The following is a 27,338-nucleotide window of genomic DNA, read 5'->3' on the forward strand; positions in this document are numbered from 1 at the left end:
AAAGAGTTATTGTTGCAATTTCTTAAATAGTTACTTTATAAACCTTAAACTTTAATTGTTTACATTTCGTGTCTTTTATTTTAAAGCTTTCCCAAAATAACTTTTCTAATACAAGGCTTTTATTTTTTTTAGGCTTTGCTCGTTAAACTCGTCCTTCCGTTTACCCGACTTTTTCCTAACCAAGTTTATACTTGAATGTGAGTACTTTCATACCCCATTTTCCATCTTTTGTTTTGGGGGTGACATATGATACTTATTCAACTAAATGCTTTATACTTGAATCTTAAACCACAAACGTTATTGTATACTTTACTTAAATAATTGTTCGGTTTTGTGGTCTATGATTATATGCCTATGTGTTTATCGCTTTTGGTTGGTGGAACTATAAAATCCTAGTCTATTTGGCATCCCCTTATAGCAAGGTGTCGTTAACGTAATGCAATTAACGATAACTATAAAATCCTAGACTATTTGGCATCCCCTTATAGTTAGGTGTCGCTAACGTAATTCTATTAGCGATTTTATCCAAATTATTGTTTTTATTTATTGTTTCGTATACGAGTTTTGTGGCTCTTTCTTACTATATATTTATATGCTCAAATTTATGAATTGCTCACTAACTTTTGTGTTGATAAACTTTATTTTATAAAATGTTACAGGTTTGACTTTTGGTTGACTCGAGACTTGAAGAAAATGTCACAAATACCTTTAGGATATTAGCAAAAATGAACAATATTTGATTTGCTATATTTTGTTATATATTGTTGTGACGATCTCATGAATATTGTTATGTGATATTTTCGATGTTGTGAAATGAAATGAGTTTGTTAAATATTGTCGCTTTAATTAATGTCATGCGCTTATGGGCAATCGTTACACCTCGGCATGTTCCGTCGCCGTTGATTGGGGTGTGATAGTAACAGCAATTTTATTATTTTAATAATTATTTTTTATTATTTATTTTTTATGGTAGTAGGATAAGAAGAAAAGTATTTAAAAAGTAGAAGGTAGGAATTAATTAGCAAAAACCAAAATCCGTGGTCCCAAAATGAGAAAAAGGATGAACGAGCATGCTAAGGTGGGGTCATGCCTTGTGGTCCAAGTAGTTGTTCGAGGACACGTGTCAACTGCAACGTCATATGATAAAATCATTAATTAATTATTTCATAAAAGAGAATGAGTCATTAATATTGTAGGTGGGTATATGCTAAAAGTCGTTGCAAGTATAGTTGAAGTGGTTCCCATTGATGCCGCGTTTAAGTAACAACTTATGGAAAAAACACTAATTAAATCCAAATCATGTCTTGCAAATTGCAATTAAAAAGAACAAAAATAGATAATTTAAATATAAACTTTTATTATATGATATAATTATAGAACTTTTCTTTAAGAATTATGGACCCCGGAGAAAACGTATTGTATGCAGATGCATACCCTGTAGATGGGTCAGCCTGCTGCGTAGTGTGCGATCTCATTCAATTAATCAATCATACATCTTTTTTTTTTCACTTTCTTACAATTCTGTCTCATTACACATCACATGTAGATATGGACCAATTAATGCATATGAAATCTATAAAACAATAACATAGCAAAGATTGGATTTTATATTGTATCACTAATATGTAAATGTATGGTTCCTTAATAGCCCTGCTTGTGGTGCGCACATATGATGTATATATGTGTGAACCCTCGGGTGGGCAAAAGTGAAATTGCACTAATTTTGACGTTATTTTACTAATCTCGTGAAAATAACGTTAAAAGTGATGGACGGTTAATCAGGCATCATGTAGTGGCGTTGATAGCCGAAAGACAAGGGTACATGCACCGATCAGCCGGTGTCCCGATGATTGAGTGCTATGTGCCTTATGTCCAAGGCTTGATACAAAACTACTATCGAGCCGGGGGTCTCACCGAAAGCAGCCTCTCTATCCTTATAGGGTAGAGGTAAGGCTGTCTACATCTTACCCTCCTCATACCCTACCATAGCTTTGCTATTGGTGGGATATACTGAGTACGATGATGATGATGATGATGATGATGATGGTTCCTTAATTAGTACATAGGTAATCGAGTATTAAACTATAGTAAATATTAATTACAACACAAATGAAATTGCAGTTATAATAGGATGAAAGATTATTGACACCTTAGGTAAACTTAAATATCACATGTAAATTATTCTTCGTTTAATTTTATTTCTAGCGACATGCATATGTACATGTAAAGTCGCTTTCGAAAAATGACAATAGGTAAGGTAAGCCAGATTTTAACATGTAAAATTTAACAAAATCGCAATGCGTGTATATGTAAGAAACGTAAAAGTAGACTACTTTTGTATAATAATTCCAAAACAAATATTTGCACATATATTCACCATATATCCAAACGAAAACAAAAAACAAAAACCGTATATGCATGTGAACGATAGTATAAATATATACACCTATACATGATACAAAAAATACACATGTACGTGACAAAAATATGTGACACACGTAAGGAGTTAACAACTTTAGTTGAACCCTTTTCAGTTTTTATGTCCATAGTAACCGGATTGGATATGCCGATAACCTATGTTCCTAATTTGAATGGGATGCCATCAACATTAAACAATACTATTTCTCCAACATCAATGTTTATGAGAGTCCCTTCAGTTTTCTTGTCATTCGGTCAATTGCATTGAACAATGGGTGCTCTTAAACCATTTGTAATGGATGAAGCCACTATCAGAGTGTTTTGCGTCATGTTACGTCACGTCACCATATGAGTGTTTTACAACAAAGAGGTATAGTGGATGGAGTTTCTTCAAATCAGTTCCTCGTTATTATTTTTTTATTAAAAAAACAACAAACAAACAACCACCAATCAGCTTTGTGAGAACCGCTCCCCATCTTCAGAGAGCCCAATCGCCCCGGGGGTGGTGTTCACGGGGGCTTTAGGGAGTTTTGGGTGGTCAAAACGCTCCACTACAAAAGGTCTTATGTCTTGAAATCTTTTACCTACGTGTATCGGTGTGAGCATTCATATTAAAGTTCTTATAACATCTTAAGGCTCAACCTTAAATTTAATAAATAAGAAAGTTTAAGGTTTTATTCATTTTTACACTCCATCCGATTCACTAAAAAACGATATAGATATATGATTGAATAGAGAAGGTTAACATCAATTAATCAAAGTTAGGTCAGTAAGCCATAAACATTTTAAAAACAGAGAAGTGAGTTCGATTCCCACCAACAACATATTTTTCATTTTATCTTTTTGGTTTAAAACTATAGTAATGGTGCAATTTTAATTAAATCAAAATAGAAAATGAAATGGAATTTATTAAATTAGAAACTTGTACACTTGATATCTGATATGAAATATCTAGTTGAATGTCATGTGAACAATATTTCTTCTTTTAATAGTATAGTTAGATGGATATAGATAAATATTTGTTATTAAAATTGCATATTTATAAAAAGAAGGAAGATGTTTATTTGTGTGTGCCAACTTGAACATATTCCACCCGAAAAGATAATATCTATTTAACTTTTTTATTCTAATATTTTCTTCTTTTCTCCCTCACATAAAGTATATGGAATATATATATATTCATTAGATAGTCCCTTTTCTTATTTTTTGGGTGGAATATGTACGTGTTGGCACACACAAATAAACGTCTTCTTTTTTACAAATATGCAATTCTAATAACAAATATTCAGCTATATGCATCTAACTATACAATTAAAAGAAGACCTATTGTTTATATGGCATGTAATATGTCCTTCACATAGGATGTCATGTGTACAAGTTTTCAAATTGATAAATTTCACTTCATTTTTTATTTTGGTTTAACTAAAATAGTTCCATCGTTACAATTTTAAACCAGAATGAAAAATGAAAAACATGTTGTTGGTGTAAATCGAACTCACTTCCTTTCTTTTAAAATGTTTACGGCTTACCGACTCAATTATGATGAGTTGATGTTAATGTTCTCTTTTCCTAATAGTTATAGATTCCTAACCTTCCATTTTAGTTTCTATTAAAATATAAATACAAATTATTATTAATTATTTATGCATTTTAGGAACCATGCAATTACTCATTTATTAATATCCATTATGTAATATCTTATAGTTTTATAAAATTGCAATCTTCATTATGTAATTCATATATGTATATAATGTTTTCTATATTTTTCACTCGTGTGTCACATGAGACACTAACCTAGTTATCATATGAATTAAGCATGATAATCATTAACTTGACTTTCAAGCCAACGATGGTACTAATATAGCCATAGGATGGAAACCACACCATACTTTATGGACAACTCTACGAGTTGGACATTCTTCGTTTTAGTACTACCAAGGGGGTTGTATCATGTTATTCATTCGTTAATCGTTACTAGGTTTGATTGCATGCCTAATCATGTGCTTTTTTGTTAATTTGCTTATACAATGAACTTGCTAGTTTTCTTTTTGAAACCTATGTTTCACACCAACTATTTTTAGGTAACTATTTTTCTATATGTTTTAGGTAATAGGACGTGGTGATAGGTGTTGGAAATGTAAACTTAAAATGGCCTATATATCAAAATAAAAGAAGACTTTGTTTTTGTTTGATTTGCTTATTGAACACGTTTTTTCGGTTGTTTGTTTGAAACTTATGTAATTTAACTAAATTCTAGGAAATTTTAATAGTAATTGTTGTTTACTTTTATGTATTAGCTTGTTACGATTCAATTAGTCACGCACTGCGAATTTTGCGCGCAGTGGCAGGGTGTGACAAGAATGTTACAAACGATGGCCCCAGTCCACAAAAGAACCAGTGAAGTTGATCGGTATCATCACCCGGATCCCGATGGCCGACAATTGATCACACGAAACATGGAAACTGCGACCAAAATCAGCCATATATCTATTACCTTGGTGATTTGAAAATATCTATTGTGGATACGATCGATAGATCACTTGTTGTAAGCGGTTTCCAAAGAAATTCGGATTTGACAAGTCAGGGTAACCAATGATAACGGAGAAAGTCTCTTTAGACAAAGATGATTAGAGGATGATAACGGTTCTTTGATCATCTGCTTTAATCCACGGGTAAAGTGCGGGTTATCAACTTGTTTTTCTTTTTTAGCACTTGTTGTGTAGGGATTGGAGAAGAATCGTCAATACAATGGATAAGTTTGCAATAAAGATAGAGACCATTTGGTTTTTCCAATACAGTTTATTTGATTATATGAGTTTGATTGTGAGCACATGAGCTAAGGAGTGAAGAGGAACGATTCCATCATTTGAAGATGAAGAAACCATGTGAGATTTGCTTAACATGATCTATCAACTATCATTTTATGCATTGAGAACATGCCTTCTTAATTTCAAATGCATTTGTCTAACTGTTGTGTGGTCGATGACATAAGGGCACACCATGTATCGACCACAATGTTTTGTTTTGTTTTGAATCATTGGTTGTGACATAAGAAGATATGATACCATGTAACACCCTCCATATTAGGGTAGTAGTAATGATCCTTTAAACCACTTCCCTAACCATTTTCACCACTTTTTTTAGTACACGTTTTGATGTCTCGGTCTTTGTATAATTGTATTTCGTCTTGTATTAATGTATAGGGTATATTAGTAAATGTTCTAGGTACATTCATCATGTAATGAAACATTCGTTAAAGTAGTCAATAACGAATGTATCCATTCGTATCTATTTTGGTCCTCAAAGTCATGTTAAGACTTTTCCTCAAATTCTTTTCAAGAAGTTTAGTAGGTGGTATTTGATAACCGAACTGGTGAAGCAATGATCATGATGGGATCGGGGTTGAAGACGGAGTTTATACGAGTAATCGACCATATGTGGTTGGTTAACTTATCGAAATCAGACAACGAAGTCCTATACAAAAATGGATTCATTGGGCTGACGTTAAAGATAATGAAGCTGCTATGCAATTTCAACGAGTGGTTCTTGTTTGCCATGCATTCAGGATTCATAGTTGTGCCGATTGAAAGACCAAGTGCTTCAAATGATCAAGACAAAGAGCATGAGACAAGGGGGAGTTTGTTAGTTAAACTTTTGTCATCTCGGTGTTTGTTTAATTGTATTTGGTCTTGTATTAATGTATGGGGGTATATTAGTAGATGTACATGGTACATTCGTCATGTAATGAAACATTCGTCAGAGTAGTCAACAACGAATGTGTCCATTCTTATCTATTTTGGTCCATTCGTTAGAGTAGTCATTCGTTAGTCAAAAATGTTGGTGCTTAACGTATGATAAGGAATGAAGCTCATTCGTTATGACATGTATAATGAATGACTTATCGTCTATATATACTTGTAATGTATTCAGTAATTTAAGCAGTTATTCTTATTATTCGTTTGAATGCTGCCCAATTGTTCTCTCATCATCCAGTTAACGTAATTCAAGTGTGACCTAATCGTATAATCATAACAGTGGATATATTTTAATCGTATATTGATCGTAATCAGTCAGTCTATGGCTTCTCAACATTTTCATATTATCATTCATTCATATCGGCATCACACCATTCAATCTCAAAATCCTCCCAATGCATCCCTAAAGTGTCCTTGCAACCATCCCTAAATTGTCTTATTTTTTCCCTTTAATTAAATTAACTAAATTATTTTCAAATTAAAAACATACATATCTATATCTATATTATATATAAAGGAAGAGTGATGGGCAACAAAGTAATGTCATAATTATATGACAAGAACAAAAGAGTCATTGCATAATTGGGCAAGAAAAATAATTTACCATTACATCATTTCGTTCTTCAAGCGTAGCGTACAAGCTTATGAAGCCTCATGTTTAGTATAATTACTCTTCTATCCTCTATATCATATTATCTTTTATGGCCCACCAATTCATTCAGTTAATAGTTTTTTTAACAACATTCAGTTAATAGTTAGTAATATATATTTATTATGGTTTACGAAATGCTTTTATGGTCCACCAATTCAATATTAATAATCTATGGGGGTGTTTGGGATTCCTTATTTTGCTTCCTTATAGCTTTTCATTAAGTTAATAAGTTACAAAAGTGTAACTTATGACTTTTCCTCTCACAATATAAGCAATCCCAAACACCTTATTACTTTTCAAAAAGTTTATAAGTTATAAGTTGGTGAAAATAAGCAATCCCAAACACCCTCTATATATTTATTATGCCACCAGTTAAGGCTCTAAGAAAAGAATTGAACGGTCATGAAATCAACTGAATGGTGGTATTGAATCAAATTGACGGTTGAAGAGTAGAGGACTGATTACAATCGATAACCGTAAAAGCACACCAAAGGTCTGATCGGTTAACCTCCGATCATGGCTATATATATGCAAACAAAATTCATCATTTCACTCACTGAGTTAGAACTATAAAGGAGGTGATTTTGTTACTTTCATTCTTGCATGTCCATTTCAGGTTTATTTTGACATTAGTTTGTAATTTTGATTGATCAATACATTTTCTCTTTTTATATGTTATTAGTATGCAACTGGCTTGATCTTTGAAGGACTGGAACCTTTAGATGACAGTTACCATCTAAAAATATTCAAATGGTCTGCAATCCTAAACAGACTAGCAACCAACTATTTCAAAAGTACACATTATGATCATAGGCTTAAGCTATTTTATAATAAAGTTTGAAAAAAATGAAGCATTTAACATGGTTTTATTATTATTATTATTATTATTATTATTATTATTATTATTATTATTGCCTTTAAACCTTGTTATGCCAACAATAAACACACAAATATTTTTGTACTAGGTGAAGCAATTTGGTTTTTTCTAACGTTTACCTTTAAGCTCTTAAAAATCGACTAATTTGAAAAGTTGGACTGAGAAATAAAACATAATCGTATGTATCTATGTTTGAGAAATGTTTGTGGACTTAAGACATTAATTATTTAGCCAATATTTTACATGGATTATATGTGTTTTTTGGGTTTACCCGAAACCATTAAATAGTATTTGATACTTGACTCAGATTAGTTTGGGTCGGTTTTCGGCTTTACCTGAAATGGGTTCGGGTTTATTGGATTTAGATTCAAGATTTTACATGATGGGATCATCAAAAGTTTGGTTAAGAACCAACATTGCTGATAATGTAGTTTTAACTTACATGCAAGATAATAAAATATAAAATATGATCTTTTTATAATAAAAATATTTAATTCTTTTCTAATAAATAGTCAACCTAAAACTAGCTCCCAAGGGTTAATACATTGTCTTCTTTGATTAACTTAAACCGAATAAGCAAACAAACACCATTGTGTGCAAAAATATGTGTTCATTTTTAAGATTAGGTGTTCCTAATGCGCCAAAAACACAAGAATACATAAACTCAATACCATTCACAACTTTAATCTTAGTGACTAACAATCAAAACATAGTAGTAGTTTAAACAAATAATAATATGAAAGGCCCATTAGCTTTCTTTCATTCTAACCCGATAGTCGATAACCAAAGAAAAACCCATTCTATTGACATCAATTCATCAGGTAGTTTGATTCAACTTTGCGCATAAACAAAAGCATTCATTTAGATGGACTTTACGCATTGTTAAGAAATTATTTTTAGCTTGGTGGTTATCGGACATTTTGATTTAAAGTTCAGACCTAGACCTACCTAAGAAAAGATCTACCATGAAAACTAGGTTGTGCCAAAAAGGCATTTGGTTCAATGGCATTGGTGGATTGTCAACAATCAAGTTATGAGGGTTTAAATCTCATTGTAAATTTGTAGGTGTGAGGGAGTTTAAAAAACCAAAGTAACCTAGGAAACGTTGTTTTTATATGTAAAAAACTAATAAAAATTTTCATGCGGGAGGCGTTTAGTAAAAAACATTTATTTTTGTAAAAAAAATTTACTTTTTAACTATTTTCTTATAAAGTTTTTTTTATTATTAAAACGGTTTCAAATGTGTGTATGTAAAAAAACAAAAAAAATGATTATTTAAAAACAATTTTTTTATACATAAAAAGAGTATTCTATAACTTTTTTTACATATTAAACACGCGTGTTTCCCTAATTTACATCCATTAAAAAAGCGAAATTGAAATTGGGGTTGCAGACCGACATATTAGAAGGCTAACATCACCACAACCGACAAGTTATTGGCAGTCTCATATGATGAATTTACTAATGAGATAGACACAACTAATAATGGAGACGAATCATACTATCTTTTATTGTACTATCAAGGACAACAAACCATTGTTTACATCGAGACTATAGCAACCCTATAAAGATTTTATTTTCGTACAAACTTTTAATTTATAGTTTTATCATCCCCTTTATTTAATTCATGAAAAGATAAACTTTGTAACTCTATTGTCTTTTTTATAAATTTTATCATACTTATAAACTGCAATGTAGCTTTATCATCCACTTTATTTTAACCATCCAAAATTCGAATTATGACTTTATCATCCAATTTATCAACAGTTTGCATTAAACACCTTGTGAGTGGTCAAACACTCTGTCATACTACTTCTTTTTATCGGAATAATATAGTGGGAATTTGTAAGTTTATCGTCTATTTTATGAATTTTATCGTATGAGTTTGAAATTAGTAGCTATCTCATACATGTTATTTTAACCATCTGAACTTGTAATTTGTAACTTAATAATCCAATTTATTTTCAGTTTGGGTTAAACAACTTGTGATTATCAAAGCCTCAGCATAGTACTTTCTTCTTATCTGAATAATATAGTTGGCTACATGGATTTTGATCCCTTACAATGCTGAAATTATTTATACAATATTTTTTTGGACCCCGAACATCTTATTTTAAGTTCAACACCGCCAAACCAAAAATGGAGCCAAACTACACGGTTGACAATTTTTTGTCTCTAACACTGTGTGAAATAGGGTATATTGTGGCAATTGTTTGGATACACTTTATGGCCACTATCAAGGATGTTTTTTTTATATTATCCTTATCGATTAACACCTAAGTGTATTTTCCTTTAATCGTTTTTTATTTTATCTAATTTTACATTAACAATTGATCGAACGTTACAGACACAAAAAATCGTTGCCCTAACAATTACTTCACTTATACAATAAAAAAACAATCCTCCATAAATTGTTTGTGTTGTACAGGTTCATGTCAAAAGTTTCAAATACGAGGACTTTTCAAAGAATGAACAATACCTAATGATTTACGGTGGATTAAAAATTGTTATCGGTCAACAAACGAAACTTGTTCCATTCATTTGTGACATTCTATAAGGGTTTAATCTATATCCGTAGATTTATTCTATTTGGGAACTCACCCACAAAAGAAGGAACCTCAAACTAATTGTTGGTACGTAGACATAAATGAAATTTAAAATACATGCTATCATAGATGCACACTGCAGAAACACACATACATCTAACAAATAAAATGTTGTGCTTCTTATATAGATGTTGTAGGAAAAATAATATCCTAGAATTTTATAAAACATCAATGCAAGTTTGAATTGTTCCTGCAAGATGTCACGTAAGTTCTTACTTATACACCAAAAAATAGAACAATACCTAATGATTTACAGTGGTTTAAAACTTGTTGTTGGTTAAAAAATGAAACGTGTTCCATTCATATGTGACATGCTAAAGGTGTTTAAGATATATGTGTCGCTTTATTCTATTTGGGAACTCACCCGCGAAAGAAGGAACCTCAAACTAATTGTTGGTACGCAGATATAAATGAAATGTAAAACACATGCTATCATAGATGCACCCTGTATAACACACATACATCTAACAAATAAAATGTCGTGCTTCTTATATGACGTTCTAGGAAAAATAATAGCCGAGGAATTTATAAAACAACAATGCAAGTTTGAATTGGTCCTGCAAGATGCCACATAAGTTCTTACTTATACACCAAAAAATAACATCATATAGTGTCATTACTGAACCTTCGTTGTTTTGACAAAAAAATAAAACAATGCATGTGTACAACGGTCACATAATACATATGTTTTTGTATGTCAGCAACATATTAACCAGGTTAGCACATTTTCGACAATGCTACACAAAAACGAGTCATTTACACATCTCACTTAAAGTTGGTCAAGCTTAAACAAAGTAAGCCTATATTCCTATACATATCTACATCTTACATGTTACATACGCTAATGAGATGCTTGTTGCTGTCACTATAATTCAGCTTCATTGCTTTTCATGTTGTTGGTACGAGCCAACCATTACACCTCTGCTCGGGTTTATTTCACAATGCAAAATCTGCTCTTTATAATAACATGTAATTATTACTCATACTATACATATTTTTTGGCAGTTATGCATGATTAACGTCGTATTAATATTACATCTTTTGCTACTTGTAGATATTTTTTCTCTTTTCATATACACAAATCGTGTACATATATAATGAACCGTCAACTTCAAACTGATTAATCACACACAATTGAAGTACGAGACAACAATGGATGGAATCAACGTATGTCACACCCCGACCAAAGGCGGCAGAACATACCGAGGTGTAACGATTGCCCATAAGCGCATGACACTAATTAAAGCGACAATATTTAACAAACTCATTTCATTTCACATTATCGAAAATGTCACATAACAATATTCAAGAGATAGTCAATACAAAATATAACAAAATATAGCAATTCAAATATTGTTCATTTTTGCTAATAACTTAAAGGTCTTGACATTCATTTTCTCCACAAGCATCAAATCAACCGAGATGTAAACCTGTAACATTTCATAAAATAAATTTTGTCAACACAAAGGTTGGTGAGAAATTCATAAGTTTGACCAACAATAGTATATAGTAAGAAAAACCACAAACTAGTATACGAAACAATAAATAAGAGCTATAAACTTGGATAAAATAGTTATCGCTAACAAGTTAGCGACACCCAACTATAAGGGGATGCCAAATAGTTTAGGATTTTGTAGTTATCGTTAATTGCATTACGTTAACGACACCTTGCCATGAGGGGTTGCCAAATGGTCTAGGATTTATAGTTCCACCATCCAAAAGCGATAAACACATAGGCAAATAAGCATAGAACACCAAATCGAGCAATTATTCAAGTAAAGTATACAACAACGTTTGTGGTTTAAGACCCAAGTATAAAACATTTAGTTTAAATAAGATGAAATGTCACCCCCAAAACAAAAGATAGAAAACAGGGTATGAAGTTACTCACATTCAAGTAATAAACTTGAATGATTGATTATTTGGAGATTTGCCAGAACGACGAGTTAACGTATGAAGCCTAAATAAAAGAAAGTCTTGGATTTAGAAAGGTTGTCTTGAAGATCTTTAAATAAAATAATTGTTGCAAAAAGTAAAAAATTAAAGTTCAAAGTTTATAATGTACTCCCTCTGTCTCATTATAAGTGTCCTAGTTTGATTTTTCAAGTCTTTCTTGTTTAACTATGACCGACAATATTTTTGTTTGTGTTATATAATACTTGATGTAAATATATGAATGGATTGGGTTTTAAATGTATTTTACATTGATATAATTTTCATCAAGTATTATATGACACGAACAAAAATATTTACGGTCAATGTTGCAAAAGAAAGACTTGAAAAGTCAAACTATGACACTTATAATGGGACGGAGGGAGTAACTATTTAAGAATTTATAATAATAACCCTTTAAAAATGTAAGTTTGCTCGAAACCGGGTTAAAGTATCTAACCTTAATATTTGCTTAACCTATGTTAAGTAATAAGGTGAGAAAATGCTAAATCCAAGTTCCTTTGGGACAAAGATACTAAAACGGGTCTTTAACGAGTGTTCGGGTTGTTGGTTCGGGTCTTGATAATTGGTCAAACCCAAAGTCAACTTTCCAAAATAATGAATGTTATGAGATAACTCAATAAAACTTTTTAAGACTTAACCAAGTATGTAGATCTATTGTAATAGAACTAACAACGTACGTTACGCGAGTGTTCGGTTTTGTCGGTCCAAACTATGTTATGAGATCAAGTTGGATCCAACATTTCCATGTACTTAAGAAAATAATTAAAATCATTTTGTAAACTATTTTTAGATAAATATACAAGTCTTGATAGCTAAAAACACACTTGTGTGTCTTAAGCGAGTAAAAATCGGATTGGTTCGTTTTCCATCTCAAAATATGTTCCTTGATGGTTTCCACATGCCCATATATCATAGATCTTGTATAATAATTTATAAATGAAAAATATTTAAGTTTTACAACTAAAAAGTTAACAACAAGTCTTTTAAGCAAAAGTTTCGGTTTGGTTCGGTTTCCATCTCCAAACGAGTTCATAGATGGATTCCACATGCTTAATATCAAAGAACTTGTAAAAATGATTTTGAAACTCGAATCTAACATTAAACATGTTTAAACAACTATTTTAACAAAACTAGTAAGCAAAAGTTTGGTTCACGGTTTGGACTATTTACGGTTAAACCGAGGTTAGTCTCTACAAACCCCCACCATGGAACTTCATAAATATGACAAAAAAACTAAAAAGAGTAGAAGTTAGTCATGGTTAGTATGTGCAAACAAGTTATGTGTGTGTGTATATATCAAGAACACGAAGTCCTCCATGAAGCCTTGCCTTACGAGGTCCGAAACTTAACCAACCGGAGTCGGAGAAGTAACTACCAAAGGTAACAAGGGGTGTGTATTATATATATGTTGTACCACCATATTCAAGTAATAAGAATTAGTTAAAACAAGGTTAGCCTTTAGTTTGACCTTAAGTAGTCAAAATAGCAAAATGTTGAAGATGAATACTTGGATTTGAGAGAGATTTTGGAGAAGATGAACAACCAAAGTGGTGTATGGAGCCTTGCTTTTATAATGGTAAGAGTATGGTTCATACCAATAGGGTAAAGATGCATGTGATGGTTGAAATGGTCAAACAAGTTTTTGGTAAATGACAATAATAGTCCCCAAAGTTTGGTTTACGTCATTTTAAGGAGTTTTAAGGACCAAAAAGGATGTTTTCAAGACCCAACAAGTGTAAAACAATATTGTAACATAAAATCCATCATTTTGATTATATCATAGGCTTTGGTTTACAAAATGGGTCGGTTTACATGATAAACGAATACAAACGAGACCCAAAATTGACGAATGTCACAACGTACTAGACATACACTCGTACCACAATACAAATACAATGACTATTTTTCAATGGAAAGAATAAAATGTTAAAACCAAGAATGGGTTGGTTGATAATACACAACCAAATTAAATCTAACATCAGTTGTGACGCCTGATCCAACTCACCCATTTTTAAACCTCGTACAGTTATGCATCGTTCAAATCTAAATCGTTAGATCAAACTTTAATCAAAATACTTTCGTTTCTTGTTCGATTCATTATTCATTTGTTTGTTTACACGACCCGAGAGTCTAATCAAGGCCGACCAAATGCCTGTCGCGCCCCTGCTGCAATGTGCGGGAACTTCTACAATAATTAATAATATATATCAATTTCTAAACATGTGTGTGGATCTTAAAATTTCATTTGTAGAAATTGAGGCGTGCATGTGTAAATGTGGATTCAATGTTTTTTTGTCTTTGCAACTTAAGTACTAAACACTTTATAACACCATCTATCCAATATATATGCATATGCCAGTATGTATGTGCACAAGCAAATCACGTATGGTCACAACTATACCCTTTTTACAATTCTATAACCGACAACTTTGTGGCTCTAATTTGAGCATTTTTGTTCATCGGCTAATTAAATTTTAACTCTAAATACTCACCGGTTAACACACATTCAAACTTTTATGTTGATTAAAAATCACAAAACCCACAAACCTACTTTATCAACAAATATTACACAAAACACGATGTATCCAATATATATATATATAGAGAGAGAGTGAAAAGATCCAATACACCAATGCCTTAACGTACATTACGTACGCGAATCCGTTTTTTCACGAATCGATCCATGAAATCACATCCAAACATATCGGAATCGTCAATACATATCCAATCAATCATTTGTTCACCTAAAAAACAGTTTTGGATGGTTAATCGATCAATTTTTTACTTTTTTTCACGAAGACCGTTTTTTGAGAGTTTGCTGAGCGTTTAAGTTTTATGATCGTTTTAGGTTTTTGCCTTTGTTTTTTGCCTTTGAGCGTCTCGTGTACCTACCGTACGTTAAGGCATTAGCGTACAGTAACTGCACCCTATGTACCCTATATATATATATATATATATATACATCAATATTTTAGTGTGCACCATTACACAAAAAAAACAACATCCAACAAACCATTTGCACATGCGGCAATGCGCTCACATTGATAACTCGTTACACACGCGCGCACACCAAACACTACAAACTAATACGAGGAGATAATCCCGCAGCAACGCGCATGCATTTTTCTAGTAAATTTAAAATAAACCAGTTAAAGTTTTTAAATAAATAAATTAACTAAGTTGTTTTTAAATAAAGCGAAGAAGATTTTTTTTAATTTAATTTAGTTTGTTTTTTAAATTTAATCACTTTCCAAAATTGTTTCTTTTTAAGATATAAAAAAACATAAATAAAAATTAATTAGCAAATAATTAGATATAAAATAAGTATGGGCTATCGGGCTTTTAAAAAAATGTCAGATGCTTTTAAAAAACATTATATAAAAAAACATTCAAATTTTTTCTTCTTCAAAGCCTCTGCCGTCACCATCGCCCCTGCCCCCACCCCACAAATAGTTGAAGCTTAGTGAGGTCTACGGATGGCCCGACCCTTGTCTTTTTTGCGCACAACAATGTAAATTTATCCGTTTTAAACCAAAGATCACTACTAGGCCCATGCCCACTAACTTCAACCATCCATAGTCATCACCTTCAAGGTATGTTAGTTATATAAAAAACAAAAACAAAAGGAAGAAAGGATAGGAAAGGGTAACAATAAGTATAAAGTGAATGAGCGAATTTTTTCTCGATACCAACGTGCTTGCGGCGATGTTTCGACTCATATCGCGTGACACGTTTCTATCCAGACCCCATTGCCACCACCCTTGAGGTTTTCGAATTTAAATATGTTACTTAAGTTTATCGACCATTTTTCCCAAACTAATAAATACACACTTAAGATATTTGTAAGGTATGTGGTCATTAATCATATATAATAAAATATCATATAATAATATAGTACCTATACGTTGTTAAATCTATATATACTATTAAAACAATTGATTTTGTGTACACTTGTCATCTTTTTATTAAATAAATTATATTATTTTCATATATAACAATCACTTCTATAATTTTCTTAACAAATAAATAATTCAAAAATTAATTAAATTAATCAATAACCCACAATTAATTCACATATTAAGATATTTAAATCATCTATAAACTAACTTTTAGCTAAATTGACAATTTTAATATTCAAATTTAAAATTCAAACTTAAACCGAAACTAACGCAATTAATGTTCAATTTTAACATTCAAATTTAGACTAAAACTGACAACATAATTAATTTATATCCTTACTAAATGTTAACTATTGTCAAACCCTTAGGTATTTGATGTCCAATTTTTAAAATTTCAAATTTACACTAATTATTTGACATCATCTTATACTTCGAAAACCATTTCAACAATCATTTTTATAAATTTGATATTCCATATTCACTTGTTAATATCATCATTTTTGTCCTTATTTGGTCTTTTGGTTGTTATGCAGGCGTGTTAGCTTGGGAATTTGATGTATGCAAACTAGTTAGGTGAATGATTCATTTAAAGTTTCCGTATTGTCAGTTCTACTTAAATATATTTGTTTTTGTTCTCATTGTTGGTATACCTTGAATGAAACTTAATTATTTGAATTGTTGGTATTATTTGCAGTTCCTCTTATATGTTGCACACGTCTTGCTACTACTTATATAGGTCAGATCATGAAGTTTGAGGACCGTTCAGAGACTAGATCGAGCCATGGTAGGACCTGGTCACCAAATACACGTTCTGACTGATGTAAGATTTTTTTAAATTCATATTTACAGTATTATTTTATATGTTGAGAGCTCCCTCTATTCATATTAACAGTATAAAGACCATTTGGAGACTAGCCCTGGCCATGGTAGGACTAGGTCACCAAAGTTCCACCTGCTCCTTCCAAGATTCAATAGACATGTTGAAGGTTTTGAGATATGCGAAAATATCGTTGATTTATTTCTTATTGAAATTATTATGATAATTATTCCGATTACATCCATTGATAATTCTTACTACTTTTTTTAATAGTTCAATATATCTAACATTAATTTATTTTTAATAATTTCAATTTATGGCCGCCCAACTTGGTAGATTGGCTAATTGCATGGAAAAAGTATTTGATGGAAAGTAGGTTGATTATATTTGTTTTTGTCATTACGAATGTATTTTAGTTGTTAATTTTCTCTCATTTTTTATTTTATGTAGCTTAGACAATTCATGTAAATTAATTCATTTTTGTACGAATAACAATCTTTATTTTCCGTGTTAAATTTTTTTAATCTTATCTTGAAAGTTTTAACAATTAGTTATTAAACTTCCATCAAAATGGATCGTTTTTTTATAATAATATTTACAATTATTTATTTATGTTTTTAAAATTCAAAACTGACTACTATTGCAACAATCTTTTGTAGTTTTTAGTAGTATTCAATCTCAACAAACTTTCCATATTTTATATTTGACCAAATTTTAATTAGCATAAATGACGAATTTAATATAACTGGAAATTTTAAATAATTTGATTTTGATTATACTCGAAAGGTAATAAGTTTTGTATTAAAAACTCATTAATTTATTTAACCAATTTAATATGTGGTGCATTACTTATTTCAAATTTATATTTAAAAAGTCTTAGATATTTACTATAATTGCTTATTTATTTTAATATATTCATCATCTTTAATTTTATTGATACATTTCAATCATTTATACATTAACTTATTTATGTTTTTAATAACCGAATTTGATCACTCTTTTTTAGTTTTAATATTTTTCGACCTCAATAAACTTTACATCTTTTATATTTGACCAATTTTAAATTAGGCATAAATGTCAAGAATTACCGATTCGTCCAAATTATTTCGGCCAAAATATAAAATAAACTAATAAACTAAATAGAAAATAAAAATTTTCCATCTTTTATATTTGACCAATTTTTAATTAGGCATAAATGTCAAGATTAATGTGTAAAATTGAAAAATGAATTATCTAATGAATTGATTGTTAAATAAGGTAATGATGCTAAAATGTTGACAATAATTTTGTGACAATTAAAAAAATTAATATTATATTGTTTAGTTACTGATTTTCAAGAAAAATGGAAAGTTTTTTATAATAATGTTTACATTTATTTATTTCTGTTTTTACAAAACCAAAATTGACAACTTTTGCGAAAATCTTTTGGAGTTCTTAATAGTATTCAATGTCATCAAACTTTCCATATTTTATATTTAACCAATTTTTAATTACGCATAAATGTCAAGATTAATGTATACAACTGAAAAAAGAATTATATAATGAAATTGATTTTAAATAAAGTAATGATGTTAACGAGTTTGAAACATAATTTATTGTAGATTGCAATCACTTTAATTAAATTTTAATTAGGGAATGACCTCTATGTAATAAAATTAAAATTAACCGGTTTAAATTTAATTATCTCTATTTTAATTATACTCAATTAGTGATATTAGTAGAATAAAACTTTTTTGTTTTGATTTTACTTAATACATTTAACTAAAAAGTCTTTGATACGAAACAAAAAAAAAGTTTAATTAAAAAATAATTTATAATAAAATATACATTTATTTATTTATTAGTGTTGAAATGAAACTCGTAATACCTTAATACTTAAATTGTACCAGACGGGTGTCCGCGCGACGCAACGGTAACACTAAATCCTAATAATCATGTAACAGTTATAGATGTTCATGGTTAGTTTGAAACCTCGAAACTGTTAAAATGACCAATCATCGGTTTAGTTTCATGGTTGATTTTTCTTTAACTTTTGGTAATGGGGTTTCTAAATTTTTTAACTTTAGGAAACAGTTAGTCTGCAATTTATACAGGTAAACTTATAATTAAAGCTTCATCCGTGAAACTAAACCGTTAGTAACGATTCAGAATAAATTTCAATGGTGTGTTTCAGTCTTCAACGACAACAAAATGTTATTGGCGGTATGGCTCATGGTTAACTTAAAAACCGTCAAAACCAAATTAAGAAAACACCTATAGGTTACATGTTAATTTTTTTAATTGAAATAAACTATAACAATATCATACTCAAATTAAAGACAATAGAATGCTAATTTTTTATGGTGTAGTTTTTTTTTAGAAAATATTAATGTACGGAAAATTTATGACCGTTTAAAAATCGTTGGTGGAAAATTAGTATTAAAATTGAAAGTAAAAAGAATATATGAGTAAAGATGATGGGCCAAAGTTGAAACTATATTATAAATTTAAAAAACTTGAGTTAAGTAAAGGGGGGAATATCGTAATTAATTTTAAGCATATTTTGTAATAGACAAATTTTCCCTTATGTTGAAAGCTCTATGGGATGTACCATATGCATTACAAGTTGTAAATTACTTAAATTCTTAGTGTCTTAATTTGTCCATGTCTCATGTATTATATATAGTATAGATATTTAATCAGGCTGCTATGGTTTATTTGTTTTTTAGATTGTGAAGCAAAATGACTTTCTTCGTGAAATGTCGAAAAAGTTGATGGTGGACTAATATGATTATAAAATGTTCATGTCTTCGTTTGGTTTTTTAATTTAGGTGTATAGTAAGTTTGTATAAGTATTAACTTTTTATGTATCTAAATGTTTAATATTTTGGTTATAAACTTATGTTAAATATTTGTGTTGGTTTAAAATGTTAGTTATATAATTTTAAGGCTGTCTATATTTATATGGTTGTTTATATGTTTTCAACCCATGTCTAACATGGGCTACTATTCTATCTATATATTGATGGGTTAGATACTTTTACATAAATAAATTTCTGATCATCTATGTCGATTCAAGTTAGCCTACATATCCAGTAGAGTAAGTTGTGTTATTGTTGTTTCCTATGTAATATTTTTATTTCCATGTCTTTAATATCTTTATGAACACCAAATATAAATAACCTACAATTGTCACTAAAATTAATAGTATTTGGTTTCCAAGTTTTCTAATTTTTCTGTTTTATGTATTAAAATCCTTCATTAAGTCAGCAAAATTGAAATATCATGCTCTATAAAATTCTGTTTTTATATTTATGTTGTTCATCGTTTTCATATGCTAATCATATTATATTATATTATAGATTTCTTCAAAATTAAAGAAAACCGAATTTTTGGGGTCAATCAAAGTCTTGTAATAAGAGGAATAATTCAAACGGTTAGTCATTTTAATATTTTTTAGTTACCCTTTAAATGTTTTTTAAGAATGCACTTATTTTAAACATGCAGACTACTTATTATCGTTTTGAACGGAAACATTTTATTTTAAACTAGTTAATACACTATATTGTATTAATATAATTTTTTTATTAATTAAAATATAGTAAATAGAAATTAATATGTTATTAACTAAATATAAGGCACTTGTAATAGAAAAGTATAAACGATTTTTAATATATTTATTATTAACTACATTATATCTTTTTGATAAACGAAGTTTTTAATAACATTAAATGTATGTTTACACATTTCTTTTTTATATTTTCCTTTTCAGAAATGATACGAAACATAATTTTCAGTTATCTAATACTATTTTATTTTCTTAAAAACCAATTAAAATATTTGTTTTAATTAAGATGTGTATACGAATCAATTTATGTTAATTAGAGGCGCAAAGATATTTCTCCATTATTTTTTTACTTATTTTGGTTTGTTCAATTTATATTGTTTCCATACTTAGCAACAAAATTCACAAATTTAGTTGTGGTCTATATAAAAAAAACTGTTTTTTGGCTTTTAAGTTAGTTCATTCCAATTATTTTTTTTATATTTTAATTTGAACTAAAATTTTCATAAACACGTTATGCTAAAAAAAATCAAAAAGACCGAAATTATTTTGACTCATAGATTTGTTCTAATAGTCGGTGTGTCAATAATGTTACCAAGCAATATGAATCAGAATAACGATTTGTGTAATGAAACTAAATTGCGAGTAATTAATTTGGGTAGACGTTTTGTTGAAGTAAAAGTTATTTCAGGTACTAATGCTGGTTATCGCACTTATATAATTCGTTATGGTCTAACACCTTGATGGAGGCCCAAGTATTGAAGAGTGTGCCATGATATATTTGGAGGCTCAGGATCGTGCTTCCAATGGTGACCCACGCAAACGAGCATAACTTGGCCCACGAAGCTTCGTTTCAAGCCTATTACCAGTCAAATCGAAGCTTGAGACGAGGAGCACATTGTGTAGGCCCCTGTCCGAAGCTCAAAAACGCCTCCTAAATAAAGTTATGGGTCTTTTTATATTTTTTCAGCAGTTTTTGCATATTTCTTTTTGGGTTTGTGTTTGGCCCATAGTCTTTTTTGGGCCCATTTCGTATTAGAAACTCTATTTATATTCGGTTTATGTAATGTGAAGAATAAGACCTGAATTTTGATAATAAATATTTTCACTTCAATTCCCTTGTCCTTTGGGTGAGATTTGGGGCTTTTTGAAGTTCATCACGGGTATTCTATGAATCAACGTGATTCGATCTTCGTTATCGTTTTACCGTTGCATCACACTTTCGGATAAGAAACTTTCGTTTAAATTGAAGAGAAGGTAGTTTTTACAGTTGTAGTATGTTTTGCAATGAACATTAACAAAAGTCAAGGTCAATCTCTAGCAAGAGTTGACATATATCTCAGAGACCCGTTGTTTACACATAGACAACTCTATGCAACTTTATTAAGAGCGAAGAGTGGTGTTAAAATTATTATATTAAACAAGGAAGACAAAGTTTCAAATAAAGAATAAATATGGTTTATAAGGAATTATTTTTTGAAGCTTATGAATTTTACATTTATAACCTTTGATTATGTTTTCAATCATTGTTTCATACCAATATCATTTACAACTTTAAGTATGTTGTCGTTCCGAATAACATATAACAACTTATATTGTCCTCTCAAATAACATGTGATTGTTTGAAAATTTTAATATTTACACGAGTTAATAACCTAGTAAATAAATAAAGAAATAGTTTCCATAGATAATATCGCTTTTGTAGTATTATTGTGTTGTCTTCATCTGTATGAATACAAATATATTAGAACAATCTATGCCTTCCTTCTTTCTCTCTCCTCCTCTTCTTTCTTTTCTCTTTCTCTCTGTATTCATCCATCAATGGCGTTCAACGACAACATCCCTCACCACATACGACTTCAACACTACACCACCACTGACCAACAACAACAGCTGTCCGACCACCTAGGAATCCACCAGCTACCCTCCGACTCTCCTAAGCCCACCTCACCTCCTACCAGCTGGCTTAACAACCACTTGCAAACCATGAACAATTCAGAACCATCCAATACCACTAACCACTGGCTTTCCCCTAGACCAAGCGACGGGAATGAAAGAGAGTGGGAGTTGGACAAGTGTAAAGCGGATGTATTATCTCATCCGATGTACGATCAGTTGTTATCCGCTCACGTCTCCTGTTTGAGGATCGCCACGCCGGTGGACCAGTTGCCGAGGATCGACGCCCAGTTGGCCCAGTCGCAGGAGGTTATTGATAAGTACTCTGTCTTTACTCATCATCATAATCAGCAGCAGCATCTGGATGATGATAATAAGGAGTTGAATCAGTTTATGGTAATTATTATTATTATAACTAATTTTACTTTTTGGTCCAGTACTGGGGTTTGCAGATTTAGCTGTAAACTGTTGTTTTGTTAGTGTATGTGTAGACTAGAAGAGACAGTCATAGGGTGGGTTTTATGAATCTTTTGGTACTTTCTGTGTTTACTGATCATCAGAGGTTGATCCTTCTGTTTCTTTATTATTATTTCATTTGGTAGATGCATCCTTCCCAATGCTTCTTTTGTTTCTTATATAGATTTGATATTTTTGTGAATCAGAATATTCTAACAAAGGAGTAATTGTCTTTTAGTAGATTAAATAATATAATTTCTGATAGTGTTTTTCAGAACCTGTTTCCATTATGGTCTATTTTATATGTTGGGATACATTACAAAGTTTTTGGAAGCATCACTATATAACAAAATTTGGGCTTCAAATGTTTTCATGGAGAGGCTTATATTTATACCACCACCAAATCCTAACTTTCTAAAACATAACCATTATTTGTTCCAAAAGAATAAAATCTGTGGGGTAAAGGGTGCTGTTGCTTTAAGGATTGACATTAGGTTTGTTGTTAGTTAATCTTTTTCTTTATATAGTGGGCTAAAGTGGCCCATGGGTTTAACTGTGAACTTTATACAGGGTATCACCTCTATGTGAGATTGTGAGTTGCATAGTTTCTTTCATTCATACTTTTTATTGATAAGATGCTATTATTCCAAAGGTGTAATTATTTGTGGAGTGGAGTCCCATTCAAAATGAGGGAATTTTTTAAAACATTCTTCATTTTACTTTCCTCTTGTTGTCTCTCTCATTTTAAATGAACTTTTTGTCTATACTTTTATTGTTACTAGCATATATTCATCATTCATTCATTTATATATCTATTTTCGTTTAGGCACACTATATTATACTGCTGTCTTCGTTTAAAGAACAATTGCAGCAACACGTTCGTGTTCATGCGATGGAAGCAGTCATGGCTTGTTGGGATCTAGAACAATCTTTACAAAGCTTAACAGGTAATCACTCATTTCTTTTCTTATATTTTAAGATATCTTTTAGATGGTCTTTTAAATCACTTGCATGGTTGCAACTTTATCATCTATATATGTCAAACATGCTTAGAATCTACAAGTTTATTTCTTGTTATTGAACAATGCGATGCAACATAAATTTTGTACATGTATATCTAAAATTTGACCTACAAAGGCATGTGCAAAAGTCGTTCATGACACCAATAAAAATACTTTATTTCTAATACAAGTTCGTTTTGAATAAATCTATATTGGGACATCAATAAAAAAAATTACACATCGCTGTTATTTAGAATTTTTAAAAAACTAACAAAGAAAAGTTATAAGAGAAAAATAAAATTAGAAAATAGTTGAAAAAATTAGTAAATAATTAGCTGGTTAAAAATGTTTCATATTGATAGTATAAGAGATGAAATTGAAACTTAAAAAAAAGGGAGGTGGGTGATTGATCAAGATACTATTCATGGTTTGTAAATTATTATATAAAATAAATTTGGCATATGCCTAGGTGTATCACCGGGCGAGGGTACAGGTGCAACAATGTCGGATGACGATGAAGAACAGGTGGATGGCGACACCAACATGTTTGATGGAGGTCTAGATGTTTCAGACAGCATGGGATTTGGTCTTCCAACTGAAAGTGAGCGGTCTTTGATGGAACGCGTTAGGCAAGAGCTCAAACACGAGCTAAAGCAGGTAAAACTACGAATGTGCCCCTCTGATTCGTCGTTTTGTTTAGTAGATCTAATTACTGAGTAATTCATTTCTTTCTTTATCTAATCAGGGGTATAAGGATAAACTTGTGGACATCAGAGAGGAAATTCTTCGTAAAAGACGAGCCGGAAAACTGCCCGGAGACACGACCTCAGTTCTGAAAGCTTGGTGGCAATCCCATTCTAAGTGGCCTTATCCTACAGTGAGTTTTTATACTCTCTTCTTAGGTCAAAACATGCTTTCGGTCAAACATGAATTGTGTTACAATTCTTATCACACAGTAGTAGCTCCTGAAATATAAAGAAAACAAAATGAAAGGGTGACACCAGAAAACAGTTATCATTTATTAACTGTCACTGATATCAGTTTTAATTTGATATTGGCTTTTTTTTTGTTGGATACGTTTAAAGAGGCTAACTGATCTAAATCTATACTAAGATGTAATGGGACAGAATTTATTAAACGATTATATTAACGAACCTAACGATCGAACTTAAACAAACGTAAATGAACATAAACGAGTGAGCATTAACAAATTAAATGAACAAACGTATACAAACATAAATGAACGAACGGGACATGTGTTCATGTTCATTCGTTTTTATAATAAATGAACATAATCTATCTTCCGGCGGTCCGGCCAAATGGTACAAGAACTATTCACCGAACCTTCAGTTCATTTACGAGCCTAGTTCGCCAAATATAATTTGTAATATGACCATTATACACCTGTTGGCTGTGGTTCTCCTTATGAGCAAAGCGTATAGATGTCATACATTTGAAAATAGGTATATTAGATATTATAGTTCTTTATTGGGTAAATATGATACTATACCAAATTTTGAGGGAAATTATCCTATTAAAAGTAGTTGGCCTATGATTATTTGTCATGGTTGCAACGTTGATGTTTTTTTTCTCTTTCGTCTATGTCATATCTTAGTTTGTTTGGAAATGACAAACACGCTTATGTGTTACATTTATGTTTTGGTCAGGAGGAAGACAAAGCAAGACTGGTACAAGAAACAGGGTTACAACTAAAGCAGATTAACAACTGGTTCATCAACCAAAGGAAACGGAACTGGCATAGTAACCCTTCATCCTCAACCGCTGTCAAGAGCAAACGCAAAAGGTGAGCCACTAGTTCAACATCCACCCCACAACAAAAACACAGATTTGCAATGTGGTCTAACCAATCTTTGTGGTTAAAAGTAATGCTAGGTGAAACGAAAAAAGAAGCGTGTTGTGTTAATCTGACACGGGCATACAACATCTTACTCGTCACACAAGATCAACTCTGGTAAATTGCGTGAAGTAACTTGGCATGAAAGTACATGAGGCGTGCCCTGGGTCAGGTATGCGGATACTTAGAAAAGTTAAATAGCATTTGTTTTCCTAAGCGAAATTTAGTAAATTAAAAGGTTGATTTAGTAGACATGTAGTATGTGTTACACCAATGGATTTCATTTAAGTTGGATTGGGGGTGGAGGTAGGGTAGTGTAGGTGGCTTAGAAGTGTTATAGCTTAAGTAAACCACATTTGCCAGTACCATCAGATTGGCCAACATGTTCAAACGGTGTGTTTGTGTCTTTTGAGTTTATCTTCTATTCATGTTGAACACAGAATTCATGTTGGATGTGTATTTAAAAGAAAGGACCTAGAAAATCACGTTTGTTGTACTGTTTGACTTTGACTTATTCGTGATGGCATATCATGTTATTTTAAACGGCCAACTAAAGCATGGCTACTCGGAGTAACCCAATGACAAGGTGATCCCACATGCCCGTGATTGCAGACTACGATGGCATATAATGTTTTAGTGCTTACAACTTACGATATTCAAATTTTGTTTTCTATAAACAAAAACTAAAGAGAATCATGAAATAGCAATTTTTAGGATATATATTTATACTGTGAGAAAAACACTCGGTTTTTTAATTAATAAATAAAGTAGATACACAAAAAGCACATGAGCCAAAAATAGAGGCAAAAATTAATATATTTCAAACTGTGTCAGAGACTCAGAATATCAATTTTGTACTGAAAATAAACTAGTAAAGTAGGTATGTGAATTTGTTACCTACTTAAACAATCAACTATTATTTGATGGCACTCCCCTCAGTCAATCCTCAATCGACAGCAACTCCGTTTTAACAAATCCATATCACTTGGGTCTTTTTCTCTTAGGTTTGTTAGCTACTAAAACAATCATACTAAAACAATCAGCTATTCTGCTTTGTTAGGACTGTCGAAAGGGACCGTTAATGGTAGAGATGAGATCAAGATCATACAAATAAATAAGTAAAAATATTGATATCAATAACTAGTGAAATTATAGAAATATTGATTTTTCCTGTTCAACATGGATCGGTATTGATACCTTTAAAAATACCAAAAACATGAAAATCAAGCACAGGTTGTTTTTGATCGGTACCTTGTATACCTTGTATTCAGTAAAAAAAATGCTTCTCTAGTTAATGTGGTGTACTTTGAATTGGTTATTTAGTTTCTTTTCTCTAAACGGCTAAAATCACAATGATCTACATCTCTTATATGAGTTTAAACACATTACCTCCTACTAAGGCCACCCGTAGTAGGCGTGGTCTTGGGGCGATTTTGGGCGAAGTCTGGCGACAACAACCCCCCCCCCCTCCCCCGGGGCGAATTGTGGGGGCGATTAAAGGAGGGGGGGCAATCTATTTATCGCCTCTTCCCGTTTTGATTTTATTATTATATTTGTTTGTGTTATATATATATATACACATACTAGCATATTACCCGCGCGATGC

General features: G+C 31.1%; 1 protein-coding gene across 1 annotated transcript; it reads left to right on the forward strand.

Moving 5' to 3' along the window:
• The first annotated feature begins 22,307 nt into the window (after positions 1-22,307).
• On the forward strand, positions 22,308-26,223 carry LOC143538967 (homeobox protein knotted-1-like LET12). Its single transcript, XM_077032400.1, has 6 exons — positions 22,308-22,816; positions 23,703-23,823; positions 24,347-24,534; positions 24,623-24,754; positions 25,545-25,681; positions 25,762-26,223. Exons 1-6 carry the CDS (start codon positions 22,346-22,348, stop codon positions 25,772-25,774), a joined length of 1,062 nt encoding a protein of 353 aa, XP_076888515.1. The 5' UTR covers positions 22,308-22,345; the 3' UTR covers positions 25,775-26,223.
• Positions 26,224-27,338: the final 1,115 nt, after the last annotated feature.

This window comes from Bidens hawaiensis, unplaced genomic scaffold (genome assembly GCF_021521415.1).
Source record: "Bidens hawaiensis isolate Kalapana, Puna unplaced genomic scaffold, B.hawaiensis_p1.1 tig00011787_1, whole genome shotgun sequence".
Lineage (NCBI taxonomy): Eukaryota > Viridiplantae > Streptophyta > Magnoliopsida > Asterales > Asteraceae > Bidens > Bidens hawaiensis.